Consider the following 19,139-nt stretch of genomic DNA (forward strand, 5'->3'; position numbering starts at 1 on the left):
GGAGGAGCCCCATCCTTTTCCCCCCACCCCAAGCAGCACCCACTGGCTGTCCCCAGCTGGGGTGCTGGGCAGTGTGTCCCTCTGTCCATCTGCTGTCTGTCTGTCCCCTTTGGCTCACGGCACTGGGGTGGTTCCACAGGCGTGTTGTGCCCCCCCCCCCCCCCCCGGCCCCCTCCCACCCCCAGCTCCCAGAGGATGCTGTAATGGAACACTCTGGGTTTGTGAGGCCAAATCCACCCCCCCACACCCCCCACACCCCCCCCCTGCTCCCGGCACAACAATTTCCCTTTTACAACCCCGGGCTGGCCACACCACAGCATTTTTGTCACCCTCCCGCTGGATGTGGCTGCTCCAGAGATCAAAGGGGACACGGAGCCCCCGGCGGGGGGCGGGGGGCAGGGAGGTGTTTGCCAAACCAGTGGCCAAATCCCGGCTCCAACTCCCACCCTTCCTGGATGGGAACCCAACCCGGGCCAGATGCTGGCATGAAGCACAGCATGAGGCACCCCAAAGGCTGGGACCCCATCATGGGGCTGCCACCCCCCCCAGAAAAAACCCAGCCCCTGGGTGCCACCTGGATGCTGCCAGCTGGTGGGTGCAGCCTGCCCGTGGGTTCTTGTCCCTGGGTGCTGCCAGCCCATGGGTGCCACCAGCCCATGGGTTCTTATCCCTGGCTGCTGTTAGTCACTGGATGCCACCTGTCCCTGGGTGCTGCCAGCCCATGAGGGCTGCCTGCCCTTGGGTTCTTGTCCCTGGGTGCTGTTTGTCCCTGGATGCTGCCTGCCTGGGTGCTGGGTGCTGCTCCACTGGGTGCCACATTCCCCCATGGGGGAAAGCTGCTGAATGGTCACTTGTGGGCATAGCTGGTGGCAGTGCCAAGCTGTGAGGGAGTTCAGGGAGTCAGGGTGCCAGGACATCAGATGCCACTGTGCCAGGGTGCTGAGGTGCCAGAGGAAATGCCAGGGGGCAGGGTTGTTTTCCACCATCTGGTTGGCTTGGTCAGAGGCAGCTGCATGGGGAGGGCAGATGGAAGCAGCTCTGCTGCTATTTATGGCATCAGCAAGAAAAATGGGGCTGAAAAGGACAAAAAGCAGCCAGCTGGAACCTCCCCAGGCTGCAGCCCCTCCACCCTGCTCCAGACCCCATCCCAGCACCAGCCAGGGCCCCCAGCAGCATGCCAGGGGTGCTCTGGGCATCCAGGCTGGGGGGAGATGGGTGCAGGGCAGAGCCAAGGGCTCCCCCCACTACCCTGATCCCAGGGACAGGCAGAAGGAGCTGAGGGCACACAGGGGATGTGCCAGGGATGTGGGAGGTCCATGCTGGGTGTCCAGCCCAGCCCCACATTCCCGAGGGCTGGAAATTAGCCCAGGGTCAGGGGCTGGGCTGGGGGCTGCCGCCAAAACCCTTCCCCTGCAAGGTGTGAGACCCTCCAGGCAGGCACAACCTCATCCTGAGGGTCCTGCACCCTCCAGCCTCGGGGACAAGCAGCCTCTTGGTCCCAAATTCCTTCAGTGTTAGCTGGGGCCAGACCCACCCCACATCCCCCACCCCCTACCCCACCCCCAACCCATGTGCTGTGGAGCAGCAGCAGGTACCAAAACACCCCCCAGCCCCTCCCAGCTTCCAGGCAGTGCTGAGCTCCATGGTCCAGCCCTGGGCTGAGCATCCCAGGCTGGATGGGATTTGGCTGGAATTCTGCTGCTCGTTAAGCAGAAGCCACCAGGAACCAGCTCTGAGTGACCCACAGCAGCTCTGGAAAGGGGTACCCGGGGGGGTGGAACCCCATGGAGACCCCCACATCACACCTGGGCTAGAGAAACCAAAGGCTTTCTGCAATACCACAACGTTGGAGGTCAGAAATGCTCTTCTGGGGCCTTCTGAGCCCTTGGGCAGCTCCACACTAGGCAGGGGGGAGGCTGGGGATGGAGGGAGGACCCCCCCTCAGCTTTGGGCAGGTGATGGGGGGCAGTGGGTGCCAGTCATGGGTGAGGTGTGGGTGCAACACTGCCCTGCTCCCCACTTTCCCCCAGCTCTGGTGCATCTATCCTGCCCCAGAGGGAGCCTCCTCTCTCTGGGAGGCAGGGACAGGGCTGGAAGCATCCCAGGGGCCCTCCTGGATGGCAGGACCATGGGATGCAGGTGAGGGGGCACAGTGAGGACCCAGTTCTGTGCCCCACAGCGATGAGGAAGGCTGGTGGAGGGCAGGAGGGTGGCAGTTCAACTGCTTCTTGTTTTCCCCTGCCCCAAACCCAATCCAACAGCAGGGAAGGGAAAAAGGAACCCGGGAGCCAGCAGCTCCCATCCCAGTTAAGGACATAACTGAGCAGGATGGGGCTGCTGCCTGCTCAGCACCCTCCCAACATCATCCCCACATCAGGATGCATCCCCTAAAACCCCAGCTGGCCCCACAGCGAGGAGGGAGCCAGGGCAAGGGGTGGGGGTGTCACTGGGCTGCTCCCCACCAGCACGTTCCCAGCGCTGGCCTGGAACAAAAGCTGCTCTGGAGCTGCTGCAGCAGTTGGGAGCTGGAAAGGGCCCTGGGAAGCTGCTGCTGCTGCTTTTGCTTTTTCTTTTCTTGTTAAATAATGGAAAATCTAATGACAGGGCTGAGATTAAAATCAGAAGAGCAAGCAGCCCCAAAGCCAACCCCAAACAGGAGAGAAACCCGCGGCAGAGCCTGGGAGGGAACAGCCTCAGGCAAGGGAGGAAAGGGAAAAGCCAAGGTGCTGAGCCGCCCCCCCCCCAACCCCAAGGGGTGCTCCAGCACCTCCCCAGGGCCAAGCCACAGATGTGTGGGGTGTAGAACATCCCTGCCACGGCAGGAGCTGAGCCCCTGTGCTACTCACAGCCCCCCAGCAACCCCCAAATGTTCTCCCTCCTCGCTGGCTTCACTCCTTCACACCACGGCCAGGGACCACATCCTGCCCGGGGCTGCAGCTCCAGGGAGTGGTGCAGAGGGGGCTCCTTTGCCCCTTTCCCTAAGCTGGAGCATCCCCAGGGACCCCAAACCAGAGCATGCCTGGGGACCCCAAACCAGAGCATGCCTGGGGACCCCAAACCACAGCAGCCCCAGGAGCCTCAAACTGAGGAATGCAGAGCACTGCTGAGCTTCCTTGGACATCCCACATCAGAACATCTCTGGGGCTCTGGAACATCCCTGGGGACCCCAAACCAGAGTATCCCAGGGGACCTCAAATAGCAGCATGCCCAGGAACCCCAAACTGGGACATCCCCAGGGATCTGGAGCATTCCTGAGCTTCCAGAGCATCTTTGGGTACCCCAAAATGCAGCATCCCCAGGGACCTCAAACAGAACCATTCCCAAGAATCCAGGGCACTCCTGGGGACCAAACTGGAGGATCCCTACAAATCTGGATCATCCCTGGGCACCCAGAGCATTCCTGGGCATCCAAAGTATCCCAGAAGACCCCAAACCAGAGCACCCCTGGGGATTCCCAAAGAGCAACATCCCTGGGGACTCCAAACTGGAGCATCTCCAGGTCATCCCGAGCATTCCCAAGCATTTGCAGCATCCCTGGGCTTCTGGAGAATCCCTAGGGACCCCAAACCGGAGCATCCCTGGGCACTCAGCCACGGGGGGGCCCACGGGAGGTGCCAGCTCCCCGCCTGTGCCGCGCTGGTGGGGCCAAACTGGATGCAGCTGCTGAATTCCAGGCCGTCTGGCCAAGAGGCGCTGCTCCGCTCCCGGCATTGCCCCCGGGAATAACCTGCGGGAGGAGCAGGAAAACAACCAACCCTCAAACACGGGGACGAGCTGGAGGTGATAGACCCTGCCCCCAAAAACCCCTTCTGGGGGGGGGGGACGCTGGGAGGGTGTCCCAGGAAAGGGGCTGCTGGAAGCTGGAACCGGAGGGGGAAGCCGTGGGGAAGGGGAATGAGAGCTGCTGGAAGCAGCGAGCTGGAGTGAGGCTGCCGCTGGGGTGGCTCCGGAGCTGCCCTCACCCAGGCGCATTCCTCTCCCGGCTGCTGTTGAGATATTTTTATTTCCTTCTTCTTCTTTTTTTCAGGAGCAGCATCTCGGTTTTGTTGTTGCTCAAAAGCAGCTGGGGCTGGAAAGTAATCACAATAAAATCAATAATACAAGAGAGAGAGAGAGAATCTTCTCCCTTCCCCTTCCCCTTCCCTGGGCTATTTTTGAGCTCTTTGGGATCTGTTCCTCTGCAGGCTCCAGCCAATAAATAACAACAACAACATCTCCAAGGGCTGGATGCCACCAGCTCAGCACCCTGCCAGCTCCTTGCACCTCTCCAGATGCTGAAATCTGGCTCAGAAGCTGCAAATTTGGTAAATATTTGGGTTGTTTGGGGTTTTTTTCAGGGCTCTTTTTTCTTGTTGTTCCTTTTTCTTTTCTAGCACATGAAGCAGCAGGGAAAAGGAATCAATCAGATCTGGAAAGTGGAGCAGCTATTTCTGGAGTAGGTGGAGAGAGGAGGTGCTGAGGGTCAGGGTACAACCAGGGCATCCCTAGGTTTGGGGTGCTCCATATCAGGGATCTCTGCCAGATCTTGGCTCCCTGGCACAGTGGCAGTGGCAGGGAGGGTGGCACCAGGAGCTACAGCCAAAAGTCCTCCAGCTCCCCCCTGGCCTGGGCTGAGCCTTTGGTCATTTCTAACCAATTTCCAGGAGAACCTTTGTGACAATTCGGTGTGGTTGTTCCAGCAGCTCCTGGGGACCTGGAGCCCTGACCCTGCTGCACAGGAGGGGCAGGGGGATGCTGCCAGAACCCCACCTTGGGGGAGGGTCAGAGACCAGTTTGGGGTTGGAAAAGCTTTCCAAGGTCATCCAGTCCAAGCAGCAACCCAGCACCACCATGGCCACTAAAACATGACCCCAAGTGCCATGGCTGCTCCTTTCTCAGACCCCTCCAGGGCTGGGGACTCCACCACCTCCCTGGGCAGCCTGTGCCAATCCCTGAGCACTCCTGCAGCAAGGAAATTGTTCCTCATGTCCAACCTAAACCTCCCCTGGTTCAGCCTGAGGCCATTTCTTCTTGTTCTGTTGATGCAAGAGAACTATGAGTTCAAGGAGGATTGGTCAAGGGGCAGCTGAGTGGACAATATATCCTTGACACTCATTGCTGGTGAAAGCAGGGTGAGAGGATGGGAGGTGTAAAGGCCTCACTGCGTGGCTGCTCGTGGAAGTGATAAGGACATACAGGGCTGCTGTGATAAGGCAGGAGCAAGATGCAAGGCTGCTGGGATGAGGGAGAAACTGCTTGCAAAATCAGCACCCTTGTGGAAGAAGGGTGAGAAGTTCATCACTGAGGAAGACCTACTGACTTCATCCTGAAGACCACCAGAGGACCACCCGAGGAGGCTGAGCAAACGCAAAGGGACTTGGAGCTCATTAGAATATGAAGCACGCCTGTGCGGGGCCAGGAAGGGAATGTGCAGGCGCGGTGTGGAACTCGCTGACAGGTAAGGGCGCAGGGAAGCCGGAGGGTGAACGATGCTGCTGCTGCTCATGCTGGGGAGGAGCTGTCCCCCGAGCCCCCAGCGCTGAATGAATCCATCCCCACTTCACGCCTCTCGAGTTGTGCAGTCTTTGCCGCATGTCACTGCCACCTGACCCTAGGGAGCAGAGCCCAACCCTGACCTGGCTCCAGCCTCCTCTCAGGGAGCTGCAGAGAGCAATGAGGTCTCCCTCAGCCTCCTCTCCTCCAGGCTGAACACCCCCAGCTCCCTCAGCTGCTCCTCTCCAGACCTGTTGGCAACCTGAGCATCTCCACCACCCCTCAGACCCCCAACTGCTGCGTCCCTGCAGCTGTGACCCGCGGCTGGGCACAGGAGCAGGGCAGCCACCAACCTCCAGCACAAACAGAATCTATTCCGGGCTGTGCCCTGCCAGAAACCGCAGCCCGAAGCGGTGAGAAGAAGCCACACGTGGTAATTACAGCGACCCAGGGAGTGACCTGCCCCGGGGACACCGCCACATCCCGGACAGCCACCACCCAGGCGGTCTGTGTCCCCTCCCCACCTTCCAGCATGGACCCCGCGGTGCCCAAAGCCACTCTGAAGGTGCTGGGGCTGTGCGCGGCGCTGCTGGTGCTGGTGGCGGCGGTGACGGTGGCCGTGGCCGTGATGGTTTGGCGTTCCGAGGCCGTGGGGAAGTTGCGGGGATGCAGGGAACGGGCGGCCAACGAAAGCCGGGAACTGGGGAGCCGCCTGGAGGAGCTGGAGCGGGAACGAGCCCGGCTGCAGCGGGCGGCGGCGGCGGCGGCGCGGCTGGAGGATACCTTGCGGAGGGAGCTCGCCCGGGCCCGCGGAGACAGCAAGAAGGTCAACGGCAGCCTGGGCTCCTGCCGGGAACGGGCGGTAGGTGCTGGGGGGGAGCGGATTCCTTGGCCACCCCCAATGTGATATTGGGATGGAGACTTGGTGTGGCCCTGGGCAACCTGCTCTGGTTGGAGGTGTCCCTGCTGGCTGCAGGGGGCTTGGACAAGATGAGCTTGGAGAGTCCCTTCCCACTCTGTGGATCTGTGAGAAGGACTTCCCAGGGAAGCTCAGCATCCTGACCCCAGACCCCTTGGCCAAGCTGACATCATCCTCCCCGGGGACAGCCTGAGCTTCCAGAGCTGGAGATTCCTGGAATCCTAGAATGCATCAGGCTGGAAGGGAAGCTGAGAGCTCATCCTGGCCAAGCCCCTGCAGCCAGCAAGGACATAGAATCATGGAATTGTTGGCCTTGGAAGGGACCTCAAGGATTATCCACTTCCAACCCCAACTACAGCAGGCTGCTCAGGGCCACATCAAGTCTGACCTCGAATGTCTCCATGGATGGAGCCTCCACCACATGATGGTTCATCCCTGGGGGAATTCCAGCCAGGTCCATGGAAAGCCTCCAGCACTGCCACTGGGAAACCCCTGGAGAACAAGCAGGAAGATGATCTGGGAACAGGAAAAGCAGCTCTTGGATAGGGGAGACTGGCAGCACCCCAGGGTTCATGGCCACCTTCCTGCATGGCACACTCCAAGGAGGGAGCTCTGGCTGCTCCCAGTCCCTTGGCACATTCCTGTTCCTGCTGTCCCTGTGCTCACTTGCCCGTGCCTGGCTATTCTTAGCCATGCCCAAGCTGCTCCTCATCCATGTAATTATCCCACCCCAGGGCAGCACGGGGGCTGGAGCTGCCATTTTCTCCCTTCCCAAGTATTTTTAGCTGTGGCCCCAGCTGGGAAAGGGCCTGGCCCCAGCGCCGCGGCCGCGGTCTGGAGGAAGAGCTGGGTCCCGCCGCCCCTCTGGGCTCATCCGGCCAAACAATGGCCTGGAGAGGCTGGAAAAGTTCTCCAGCTTCCCAGGGCGGGCGCCGGGAGCGGGGCTGGGCTCTGCAGCCCCTTGGGGGCACGGTTGGAGGGGAGCCTTGTCTCCTCCCGGGCACCCAGGGTGGCACCCATGAGGTGGCTTGGGGCTCCTGTGCCGTCTCCTTGCACCAGCGTCCTCACCAAGCCCAGGCTGAGCCTTCCCTCCAGGAGGGAAGGGATTTTCATGGCATCATGGAAGAGACCTCTGAGATCACCCAGTCCAACCCTCAACCCACCACCACCATGGCCACTAAACCGTGTCCCCAAGTGCCACACCTCTTCTGAACAGCCCCAGGCCATGTCCCAACCCCTTCGAGAAACCTGGCAGAGGGAGCCTAGGGTCACCAGAAGCATGAGGACAGCTTGGGGACACTGGGCAGGGCTGAGGAGGGGCAGAGCTCCAGCAGCAGATGGAAGAGATGGGAGGACACTGCCCCCCCCGATCCCACCCCACCATGTCCCCTGTCCCCAGGCCAGGCTGGATGCCAACGTGACGGTGCTGGGGGCAGAGGTGCTGGCCCTGCGGCGGGAGAGGGTTGAGCTGGCTCGTGACAAGGTGGCTTTGCAAGGTGAGTTCTGTCCCCAGGAGCCCACCCAAGGGCTGGACGAGGCCCAGCAGGGTGGGTGGGTGACCCTGCTGTCCCCTTTGTCCCTCAGAGGAGCTGGCACGGGGCAAGGAGCGGACACAGAGGCTACAGCAGCAGCTGGAGACGGCAGTGGAGCAGCAGCGAGCGCTGAGGGCACGAGGGGACCAGTGCCAGGCCAGGCAGAGAGACCTCGAGGCCACCCTGTAAGGTCCTTGTCACCCACCATGGGCTGAGCACCCCCTAAGGTCCTTGTCACCCACCGTGGGCTGAGCACCCCCTAAGGTCCTTGTCACCCACCATGGGCTGAGCACCCCCTAAGGTCCTTGTCACCCACCGTGGGCTGAGCACCCCACCTCAACCCAGCCCAGCCCCACACCCAGCCTGGCCCCAGCCCCTCTATCACTGTGCCCCATCCATCCCTCCAGTTGGGGACCCTCTGCCCCCCCTGCTGGTGACAGGGACCCCCCTGGCACGGCTGCATTGTCCCCCCAGGCGTGACTACGCGGCCGAGGTGGAGGCGATGCGGCGCCGGGCGAGGGACCGAGCAGCTGGGCGCAGGTGCCCCCCGTCCCGGTACTTTCTGTGGGTGCTGAAGGGTTGGATGGGGGGCCGGGAGGGGCGGGGGGACACGACACCCCCCAGGCATTGATCTGGGGAGGAGGCTTCCCCGGTGCAGCCAGCTGGGCGCTCGCAGGCACCAGTGTCATCAGCACTGCTGTCCCCAAGGGAGCAGGACCCGGGGGGACCTCACTCTTTGCCCTTCCCTCTTTTGCAGGAAGAGCTGAAGCCCCGCAGCCCCCAGACCCGCTCCGCGCTGGAGCCTGGGCCCCCCCTCACGCAGCCGAGCCCCAGCATTCCCAGTCCCACAGCGCCCCTTAGCACTGGGACCCAGCAGCGGCTCAGCCGCGCTGGAGTCTCACCGGATGGACGATGCCGGTGGGCACCGTGCGGCTTCGTCCCACCGGATCCCACCCTGCCTCCCGATCCCACTGCGTGTCCCGGTCCTGCTGCTTGTCACCGTCCCGTCACGCACCCCGATGCCACCGCGTGTCCCGGTGCCACCAGTGCAGCAGGACCGCAGGCCTGGAGGGGTCCCCGGCCCAGCTTTTGGGGCAGTTTTAGCCCATTCCAGGGCTTGGTTTCCTCACCGACTGCTTCAGGATCCAACACCACATTCCCAACGCGCTCCCACAAGCTGGCAAGACTGGGCAGGCATAATAAAGGCTGTCACCGTGTGCCACCAGTCTGCCCATCCTCCTGCTCCCCCCAAAGCCAGCTGTGCCCCCACCCTGATCCCAGCCATCCCCCCCCCCCCCGCCCCGACCTGCTCAGGCATCCCAGTCCCTTCCAGGGCTCTAACTGGGCTCTGCCACCGCTCTGCCCACCGGCTGCCAGGGCAGGACCCGCCTCTGCCAGGGACCCTCCAAGCATCCGTGGGGGGCCCAATCAAGGACTGTGGGGCCGAGGTTTGGGCTGGGGGGCGGGGTGGGGGTGGGCACAGACAGGGCTCAGCAGCTGCTGCTGTTTTGCCGTCGCTTCCCAGCCCCTTTGCTCCTCTTTGAAGAAAGGTTTCCAGGAAAGTTGAGGATTTTCCTGCCGTGGCCACCGCCGTATCCTGTTCAGAGGGCAGGCATCCGGCCCCCTCCTGCCTGCGCCCCCCCATGCCCCTCTCTGCCCCCCACCCAGGCTCAGGGGGGGCTGGGGAAGGTGCTGGCAGGAGGCTTGCCAGGTGGAAGTGCCTCTGGGAGGTGATCCTCTGGGCAATGGATCCCATCTTGGAGTTCCTCAGGGTGTGGAGGCCATCTTGGGGGGGGGGATCAGCCCCATTCCAGCTTGGTGGTCCCAAACTGAAGACCCCAAATCTACAGCAGCTGAGGCCAGGGTGAAGGCTGGGAAAAGCCATTCCCATGGTTTGACCTCAGCACAAGAGCCCTTGGCATGGGATGGATTAATCAGAGCCAGGAGGTTAACTGGAAAATGGGATAGAGAGAGGGGCTGGAGGGGAGGAGGGGTGGGGGGGTGCTGGACACCCCATTGGTGTCCCCAGGAAGATGCAGGGAGCCCTGGGGGTTGGGCTGCTGCTGGGAGCAGCTAGGTGGTGAAGGCACCAACACGTTGGGGTCCTGGGCTCAGGGGGGGCTGGCAGAGCCCCGGCAGCGTCCCCATGGTGGGGCTGGGGGGGGAGGGGGCCGGGGCGGGGGGTGACTCACCGTTATTTGCAGCTCAGGAAGGAAACGCCAGTAGCTGAGAATGGATTTGGGACCGACACCATCCCGACCCTCGCAGACACTTCCCGGTCCCCCAGGACCGCGGCACAGCCAGAAAGCAGGAAGCAGCCAGCGGCTCGGGGTCACACTCCTGGTGTCACCCCCCCCACAATTCCCCCCCTCCAGCTCCAGCTCCAGCCAGCCCCTTTCCATCCCGGGCTGGGCATCCTGCAGAGCTGGGCATGAGGGGAAAGCTCCTGGGCACAAGGCAGAGCCTCCACCACACCCCAGGGTTCCCACGGGATGGGGACAGGGTGGCAATGGCCACGGGTGGGCTTCAAATATGGTCTGGGGGCGTCTGCAGCCCAGCCACCCCCTCTGTGCTCACTGGTGGGGAGGGTCTGATGAGCAGCATTGTGTGTCCCCCCCCAACTCCAATCCCTGCAGCCCCTAGGACCTCTTTTCCCTGTCCTCCCCTCCACATCCCCGGTTGATCCCCAAGTCATTCCTCACCCACAGCCCCCCCCGGCCCGGGGGACCCCAGATCTGGAGCAGGATGGGGGTGAGGGCTGCAAACCCACCACTACCCATGTCCAGCTGGGGTGAGCCCCACTGGCAGTGTCACTGCCATGGGTGGCTGTCCCAGCACAGTGCCAGGGCCACCCACACCCCATGTGCTCACCCAGGGCCTCCTCAGCAGTCTGGGGACCCTGCCCACGGGCACCAAGGGCTCTGGATTTGCCCCTTGCTCCCTTCCACCAGCAGCAGCCCACCAGAGATGTCCCCAGCAAGGGACAGAGGCCAGGAGGAGCTTCTCAAGGCCCACAGCAGGACAGTGGCTCTGCAGGGTGGCAGCTGCAGCTTCCCACTGGTGGCTTCGTCCCATGGCATCACCCACCTCAGCCCACTGCCACCCTACCTGCAAGCCAGGGCCTGCCCACATCCTTCCCCTGCCCAGAAGGTGCAGGAGAGCAGATGTGGAGCATCAGTCCCTGTGTGCCACCAGCCTGGCGAGCAGCTGTCTCCTGTGGTGCCTCACATGTCACCATCCCACCACCAGGACGTGGCACCAAGACCCACCTGGGGCTACCTGGTGCCAGGGGTGGGATCCTCCTCCTCCATCACCCTGCTGGCAAAGCCAGGGACCACAGCCCACCCTGGGGACACATTCCTGGGGCACCCCCAGTGCCTGCTGTGCCAGGGGATCTTTTGGGGTGCAAACTGATGCCAGGGGGGTGGCACCAGGTCCTGGCAGAGGGAAGGTGTGGGGGGAGCGTGGTCCCAGTCCCTTCCCAGAGGGGAACAATAGGTCCTGCTGCCAACAGAAGCTGCCTGGTGATAACCCGGCGGTGGGAGGCATCCGGAGCAGCAGGAAGGAGCCCAGCAGAAGGAAATATTAACTGGAGCAATATAAACACAGTGCTGGGAGCCAGCCCCACCCCACCACAGCCCCACCCCCACCCCCCCCCCCCCAGCCCCCTGAAAGGAGCTGCCGCGGGCAGGCAGAGCGCTCAGACCTGGCTGGGATGGAGAAGAGCAACTACGCCATGGCCAAGTTTGGGCTGGAAACCAAGGAGGTGATGCCCAAGCGGGACTGTGGCTTCTACGTCAAGTACATCTTCCTCTTCACCTCCCTCATCCAGTTCCTCATCATCCTGGGCTTGGTGCTCTTCATGGTGTACGGCAACGCGCAGGCTGGCACCGACACGCACCTGCGGGCCATGGAGGAGCAGGTCCAGAGCAGCTACGGCAGGATCATCGCCCTCAGTGCCAGGAACCTCAACCTCACCCGCACCCTCAACGCCACCCTCAAGGACAAGCAAGGCCTGCAGGCCCTCCTCCTGAAGGTCCAGAGAGACCTGGATAAATGCAACAGCAGCCAAGGGTCCAACTCCGTCCCCACGGTGAGCTCCGCTCCTTGAGGCGGCGAGGGAAAGCCCCCAGCCCAACACCCCCCCGGGGTGCTGGTGACCCACCAGGGACCCACCAGTGACCAGGTTCTTGCTTCAGTCCCAGGGGTGTCAGCAGGGATGGATGAGAAGGAAGGGGAGGGAGGGCAGAGCCTGCTGGTGATGCCAGTGTGCCCCCAGCCCCAGGGGAGGGCCTCGTCCCCAGCATCCCAGATGCAGGCACTGCTTGAGGGGGTTCCAATCTCACAGCCCCCTCCTTGCTGTCCCTGCCCTCACCATCACCCATGGGGAGCAAGGCAGTGCTGGGAGGGGTCCTTGTGAGATGCTCTGACCCCTTCCCTTCCTCTTTCTCCTCCTCCCACCTCAGCTGCAGCAGATGGTGAGGCTCATCTACCTCCAGAGGACGAAGCTGGATGAGTGCCACATGGTATTCAGCATCACCAATGCCAGCTGCAACGGTAAGAGCCCCATCCCTCACAGGGACACCTCAGGGACCCATCCTCACCTGTGCAGGGGGTCTGTGCCTCCCCAGGCCAGGCTGGGGGGGTCACCCCGAGGCTGCTCAGGAAGGCGGTGGAGTCATCATGCACCTGGAGGTGTTCACTTCAGGCCACGGTGGTGCTGGGCTGCTGGTTGGACTTGATGACCTTAAAGGGCTTTTCCAACCCAAACAATTCTATGCTGGGTGAGAATCCTGCACCTCAACCCCGTGTGTCCCCCCCCTTCCCCTCCTGCAGCTGAGAAGGCCATGGTGAGGAGCCAGCTGGACCAGACCATCCTGGCCATGAAGAAGCTGGAGGAGAACACCCGCAAAGGTGATGCCACGCTGGGCGAAGCCACCTGGGAGCTGGAGAAGTGCCAGCAGGACCTTCTCACCACCAGGACCAACCTGGAGTCCACAGAAACCCTGATGAAGCAGCTGAAGCTCGAGTGTGGCTCCCTGAATTCTCATGTCAGCCACACCTTCCAGCGCCTGGAGGACATGCTCCGGTCCCACAGCTGCAAGGCTGCCCACGACCAGGTCACCTGGCTGGCACAGAGGACAGAAGGACTCTTCCTCTGGCAGCAGGACCGGGAGACCAAGTACGTGGGGAAGAGCGTGTGTGACATGTATGTGCGCCAGTGCCACATCAACTGCTCCAGGGAGAAGCAGGAGCGGCTGAAGAAGCTGCAGGACACGGAGAAGCAGGTCAAGAGCGGCCAAGAGGAGAAGAAGCAGCTGGTGGCGGAGAAGGAGAGGCTCAGCAAGGAGCTGGAGGAGAAGGGCAAGGTGGCTGCACAGGCTGGGTACTTCAAGGAGCAGCTCAACATCTGCTTGGGGTCCAAGGTGAGGGGGCTACCAGGACACAGGGATGCCCCTGGGCACACTCCGGGGCCATGCCGGTAGAACCCCAGGCTGGGCATCTTCCTCCTGCACCTGAACTTCTGCCGGCGCCTCTGGGCGGCTGCTTTTGCTGGGGGGTGCCCCCGGGCAGAGACAAGCTGCTGCCGCAGCACCCCGCGCCCCCCTTGGGTCCCCTTCAGCCAGAGGCGCCGTGCTCGGCAGGGCACAGTTCCGAGCAGCAGCAGCCCGGTTCTGAGCACCCTGCCCTGCTCTGCCCCGCAGATGGACGTCGTCCTGGACGGCACAGGCTCGCGGGGGCCGGGCGGCGCGGCGCGGGCAGGACCCCTCGCCAGCAGCGGCTCCTACACCGATGCCCTGGGGAACCAGGGCATCTTCGGGAACACGGGTGAGTGCCCGGCTGGGAGGGGCTCGCTGGGGGGCACCACCCTCAACCCAGCGCCCAGCCTGGCTCAGCCCCCACTGCTCCGTCTCACCAGGGAAGATCAACACAGAGGACATCGAGCGCTGGGTGCAGAAGCTCATGGAGCAGTACACACCAAACCTGAGGAACCCCAGGTGAGGGGCGGGACGCGCTGCAGGGACCCAGCGGGCTGGGGGAGGAGGGGGAAAGGCTGGCATAGAGGCCAAGGGTCTGACGCTGCCCTCACCCCAGCGGCTAAGAGCCGAGCAGCGCACGGAGAACGGCAGTGAGGCACCCGAGGAGGAGCCCAGGAGGTGCTTCCAGCAGCACGGACGGCAAACTCCAACCGGCAGCAAGCAGCTGGCGCCACCCTCATCCTCCCTCCACCCTACGGTGGGCAGCAGCAGCATGGCTGGAGCTCGAGGGGGGCTCCCTCCTCTATCCCCTTCCTCACCTTCCCCCCCGCATGTACCCGCACGGTTGGCAGCTGTCAATACAACTGAGCACCGCCGCAACTCGCCACGCGTGTGACGCCCACGGGAAGCCACAGCTGGGGTTGGGAACATCCCGTGCTGGCCTCCCATGCGTGAGGGCCCAGGGAGTGGGAAGCCCTTGGCCGCCGAAGTCCTGGCAGTTCCATCCTGCCCCCGGACCCCTCGGACGCGCCAGGGCGCGGGGCCAGGGCGCCGCGGTGGGCGCAGGAGGCGGCGATTAATCACCGCCTGCCGCTCGCTGATTTACAGCCTCGCTTCCCGCTGCTTCCTGGCCAGAGCAGCTCTTCCTGCCCGCCGGGCTCCCCGCACGCCATCTCCCCTCGCCAGCACCTCGCTGCTGGCACGTAGTGTTCCCGGCGTGTCCCAATCCCCATCCTGCACCCCCAGAACTTATTTGGGTCCCCACAGTCCCCTCCATCCCCATCCCACACTCCCAGGTCGTATTTGGGTCACCAGAGTCCCCAGGGCTGTATCCATCCTCACCCTGCACCCTCAAGGTCCTATTTGTGCCCCCCCAGTCATCCCCATCCCACACCCCCAGGTCCTATTCAGGTCCCTACCATCCTCATGGCCATTTCCATCCCCACACCCTGCACCCCCAGGTCCTCTTTGGGTCCCCAGTGCCACATCCCTCAGGGGGTACAGGCACCACCACCCTCTGCTACCCAAGGAAGGGGACACTGTTGGCTCTGGATCCCCCTCCTCCCTGCCCAGCCCCAGGGAGCCCAGCACCAGCCCCAGAGGGTCCCTGCTGTCCTCACACAGCCTGGACTGGGGATGAGGAGGATCTGCTCAGTGCCAGAGGAGCTCCTGGAGCTCTACTATAAATAATCTGGGGACACACCAGAGGCTTCCAGAGCCAGGGAGCCCCAGCTGGGGAGTGGGAGGGTAGACGAGTTGCAGAGCCCAGAACTGCCCAAAGCTGCCAGGAGGGGGCAAGAGCAGGGGGAAAGGGGAGTCCACAGCTCTCCAGGCTTGGGGGTGCCCCCATGGATCCCTTGGGATGCTGAACCCCACAGCCCCTGCGCCACGGCTCAGGGTGGAGATGCCCCAGGGAGTGGGGAAGCCTGGGTGGCTTTTCCCTTCCAGCAGCTCCAGCTCCTTGTTTGTCCTCCTGGCCAGGAAACCTCTCCCAGTGGCTTTTTTCCACGTCTGGGGCTCAGGACGTGCTGCCCCCAGCCAGGAAAGCTGTGTCCCAGCACGGGGAACCAGGGAGGGGCACACCAGAGCCTCCAAAAGGCACCACGGTTTAATGCCAGCACCCAGCCAAGTGCCCTCTTGCCAAGGGTCCTTGAGGCTGGTGGCGCCACAAGCAGGGCACCTGCTCACCCTGCCCCTCACTTGCCAATGCAGAAGTCCCTGAAGATGATGTCCAGGACCTCCTCGGCGCCCACGTGCCCAGTGATGCGGCCCAGGTGCCGCCGCGCCAACCGCAGCTGCTCGGCTGCCAGCCCCAGGTCCTGCTGGCGCTCCTGGTGGTACCGTGCCAGGGCCGTGGCACAGTCGCCCAGGTGAAGGCTGTGCCGGCTCTGTGTCAGGCTGGGGGAGCCTGCCAGGGGGTCTCCACACCTTGAGAGGTGGAGGGGGGGGTGGGTAAAAACGAGCCTGGAGTACCCTCTCCAAAGCCAGGATGGGTGGTTGGTGTGTCCCCCCCGGTGCCCCCCGCCCCCATACTCACAGCTGTGCCAGCTGCTGTGCCAGCAGCTCCAGGAGGTGGTCGAGCCCCTCGCCCGTCTTGCAGGAGAGGAGGGTGGTGGGGAGCATCGAGTGCCCTCGGGCACAAGCAGCAGGCAGGGTCCCCTCAGCCCCCTGCAGCAGGTCAGATTTGTTGAGCACCAGGATGCAGGGAGGGGCAGTGGGGGGCAAAAAGGACCCCAGGGCATCCCCCAGGCCCCTTGGCTCACTGGGCACCGCGGTGGCATCCAGCACAGCCAGCACCAGGTCCGCTTGCCGCAGCCTGGAGGGGCAGAGGGGGTGGCAGGGTAGGGCAAGGGGCCACATCCTGCCACCTGGCAGCCACCCCGGTGTCTGTGGCAGGGGGGGACCCCCCGGCCTGCCACCCCCACTCCCAGTCTCACCGGTCCCGTGCCCGGCTGACCCCCTCCTGCTCCACGGGGTCAGTGGCGTCACGGAGCCCAGCTGTGTCACTCAGCACCAGGGGGTACCCCCCGATGTCCAGCGCCACCTCCACCACGTCCCGCGTGGTCCCTGCCACCGGTGACACAATGGCTGCCGGGCGCTGGCCTGGGGAGAGGGGGGGGACACACCACACAGGGCTCAGGGAATGATGCCAGGGACCCCTCCCCCAGCCCTTGGCATTGGTGGCTGCCATCCTCAGCGAGGGGGAGCCCTGTCCAGGATACCCCCCACGCCCCACTCACACAGCAGGTTGAGCAAGCTGCTCTTGCCCACGTTGGGGGGGCCGGCGATGACGGTGTGGACCCCCCCCCGGAGCAGCTCCCCACGGCGCCCATCCTGCAGGTGGGCACCGATCTCCTTCTCCAGGGCACGCACGGTGGCATCCACTGTGGGCAGAGATGTGGCAGTGTCAGGGGTGGGGGCACAGCAAGGGCACAGCGCCCCAGGCCCTCCCTGGCCACCGGCCCTCACCTCGGGACAAGACCTCTTCCTCCACGTTGTCATCCTCACTGAAGTCGATGTAGGCTTCAAGGTGGGCAAGAGCCTGGGGATAGGGGGAGGGTCAGCAGGGACAATCCAGACTGGAACAGGCTGTGGCTGCCCTCTCCCTGGAGGTGTCCAAGGCCAGGCTGGATGAGGCCCTGAGCAACCTGAGCTGGTGGGAGGTGTCCCTGCCCGTGGCAGGGGGTAGGAGCTGGATGATCTTCAAGCCCCCTTCCACCCCAACCCATCCCACAATTCCTGTCCCCAAGCCACCAGGTGCCAGCAGGAGGAACCCAAGTGCCCAGATCCAAGCCCTGCCACCCCACCAGCCTCACCTGGGTGAGGGTCTCGCTCCAGTGCTGGTAGAGCTGACCCAGCTCCCCCTCCATCTGCCGCAGCGCCTGCCGCCGCTGCGCCTCCGTCTCTGCCCGGATCAGGTCCCCCAGGCCCTCGGCCGCCGTCAGGTCCAGCTTGCCGCGGCGGAAGGCTCTGCGAGTGAACTCCCCGGGCTCGGCGGGACGCAGCCCGGGCAAGCGCCCTGCCAGCCCCGGGGTGAGCCCCCCAGCCCCAGACTGGGGGCCCCCACCCCGAGGGGCAGGATCTAAGGGACAGGGGGAGGCTCACCCAGTGCCCGCAGCACTCCGCTCACCACCGCCGGCCCCCCGTGCAGGTGCAGCTCGGCACAGTCCTCCCCGGTGAAGCTCTGGGGACCTGCGGGGTTGGGGTGCGGCTTGGGTGGGCACCAAGACACGGCTTGCAACAAGACCCCTCACTGGGCACCAAGACATCCAGCAGACATCGAGACCCCTCACTGGGCACCAAGAGCCCCCCAACACTGGGAACCAAGACCTCTCACCAAGCACCAAGACCCCCAGTGCACACCAAAAGATCCACCGGGCACCAAGACTCCTGGCTGGGCACGAAAACCTGACGCCAGCCTCACCTGGAAACCAGACGACGAGGCCGCGGTCGAGGGTCTCGGCGGTGGCAGGGTCCCGGATGCGCCGCAGCGCCAGGACGCGGGGTGGGGGCAGCTCGGGGTGCCCGGTGAGGCTCTGCAGTGCCCCGCGGCTGCCCGGCCCGCTGGCACGGATGACGGCAACCCCGCAGCGGCCATGTCCCGAGGAGAGGGCGAAGATGGTGTCCCCCCAGGCAGCGGAGCTCAGGCGCTGTGCCCACCTGCAGCGGGACAGCAGCCTAGAGAAAGGGTGCAGGGGTTAGGTTACGGGGCAGTAATCACTCCACACGCTCCAACCAGACAGGGCACCAGAGAGGGTGCAGGGATGCACACAGCCCTCCCCCTCCCCCAAATCACCCCCTGCGACCCCTCTTTGCACATCCCACACCTCAAGCAGGCTCCCACTGGGCCCTGGGGTGCAGACCTCTCCCTACGCCCGCCCAGGATGCTGGGGTACACCCCCTGCACTCGTTCCCCCCGGCTCAGGAGCCCCGTCCCCGGGTGCCCGCACCTCGGCCGGGCCGCGCTCAGGGCCCCGCTCAGCGCCATCAGCCCCGGGGCCACCCTCGTGCTGCGCTGCTTCGGCGCAGGCGCCTGGCCCCGCCCTCGCACGCCTATTGGCTCGCTCCTGTGGGGGGCGGGCTTTATGGCTAGATTCCATCTCTGATTGGTTGTCAGCTGCCAGACCTCCTCTCCGCTGACGCTCGGCCGGAGCCGTTCGCTTCCGCCCGGGGGCGGCGGACCTGGCGCTGTCCCCTCCTGTCCCTTCCCCACCCCCGGGGGGGTGTCCCTGTTTGTCTCCTCACACCCAGCTCCCTGCCTCTCTCCCCAGGCAGACAGCACTGCCAGGCTGTAGCCCCCCTGTCCCGATCCTGAGAGGGTCTACTCGCCCCCCCCCCCACTCCGCTGCAGGGTGTTGGGGTGCAGTGTGCTTCGCCCCCTGGTGCGGCTGGAAACCTCAGGACCCCCGCCTCGGCTGCACCCTAAAAATAACCCCTAGCGCTGCGGGACCCGAAACTTGGGAGGGAGGCGGCGTTTCCTTGTCCGGAGATGGGGGGTGGGAGACAGCACTTGATGACCATGAGGACAAAGGCACTGGAGCAGGGAGGGACGAGCAAGCGGCGTGGCCAGGATGCAGGCAGGAATACAGGCAGGGATGCTGGAATCCCCGGGATGCAGGCAGGAATACGGGCAGGGATGCTGGAATCCCCGGGATGCAGGCAGGGATGCAGGCAGGGATGCTGGAATCCCCGGGATGAAGGCAGGGATGCAGGCAGGGATGCTGGAGCCCCACCATG

General features: G+C 64.1%; 2 protein-coding genes across 4 annotated transcripts; one reads left to right on the plus strand and one right to left on the minus strand.

The window, feature by feature from the left end:
* The first annotated feature begins 11,638 nt into the window (after positions 1-11,638).
* On the plus strand, positions 11,639-14,609 carry PLVAP (plasmalemma vesicle associated protein). The gene is made up of 6 exons (XM_009901077.2): positions 11,639-12,016; positions 12,390-12,480; positions 12,760-13,349; positions 13,629-13,752; positions 13,844-13,922; positions 14,402-14,609. The coding sequence occupies exons 1-6, from the start codon at positions 11,639-11,641 to the stop codon at positions 14,607-14,609; spliced, it is 1,470 nt and encodes a 489-aa protein (XP_009899379.2).
* Positions 14,610-15,509: 900 nt separating this feature from the next.
* On the minus strand, positions 15,510-18,440 carry GTPBP3 (GTP binding protein 3, mitochondrial). Of its 3 annotated transcripts, none has more exons than XM_054175107.1 (9): positions 18,353-18,440; positions 17,778-18,080; positions 17,508-17,594; positions 17,219-17,421; positions 16,872-16,944; positions 16,643-16,786; positions 16,340-16,505; positions 15,940-16,218; positions 15,510-15,830 (listed from the first exon to the last, which is right to left on the minus strand). In XM_054175107.1, the coding sequence occupies exons 2-9, from the start codon at positions 17,998-18,000 to the stop codon at positions 15,599-15,601; spliced, it is 1,407 nt and encodes a 468-aa protein (XP_054031082.1). In that variant the 5' UTR covers positions 18,001-18,080; positions 18,353-18,440; the 3' UTR covers positions 15,510-15,598. The 3 variants fall into 3 exon arrangements, with proteins under 3 accessions (XP_054031082.1, XP_054031081.1, XP_054031083.1); XM_054175106.1 differs by having other exon boundaries at positions 17,827-18,080; positions 18,353-18,434; XM_054175108.1 differs by lacking the exon at positions 18,353-18,440 and adding an exon at positions 18,230-18,283.
* Positions 18,441-19,139: the final 699 nt, after the last annotated feature.

The sequence above is a fragment of the Dryobates pubescens genome, chromosome 31 (assembly GCF_014839835.1).
Source record: "Dryobates pubescens isolate bDryPub1 chromosome 31, bDryPub1.pri, whole genome shotgun sequence".
NCBI lineage: Eukaryota > Metazoa > Chordata > Aves > Piciformes > Picidae > Dryobates > Dryobates pubescens.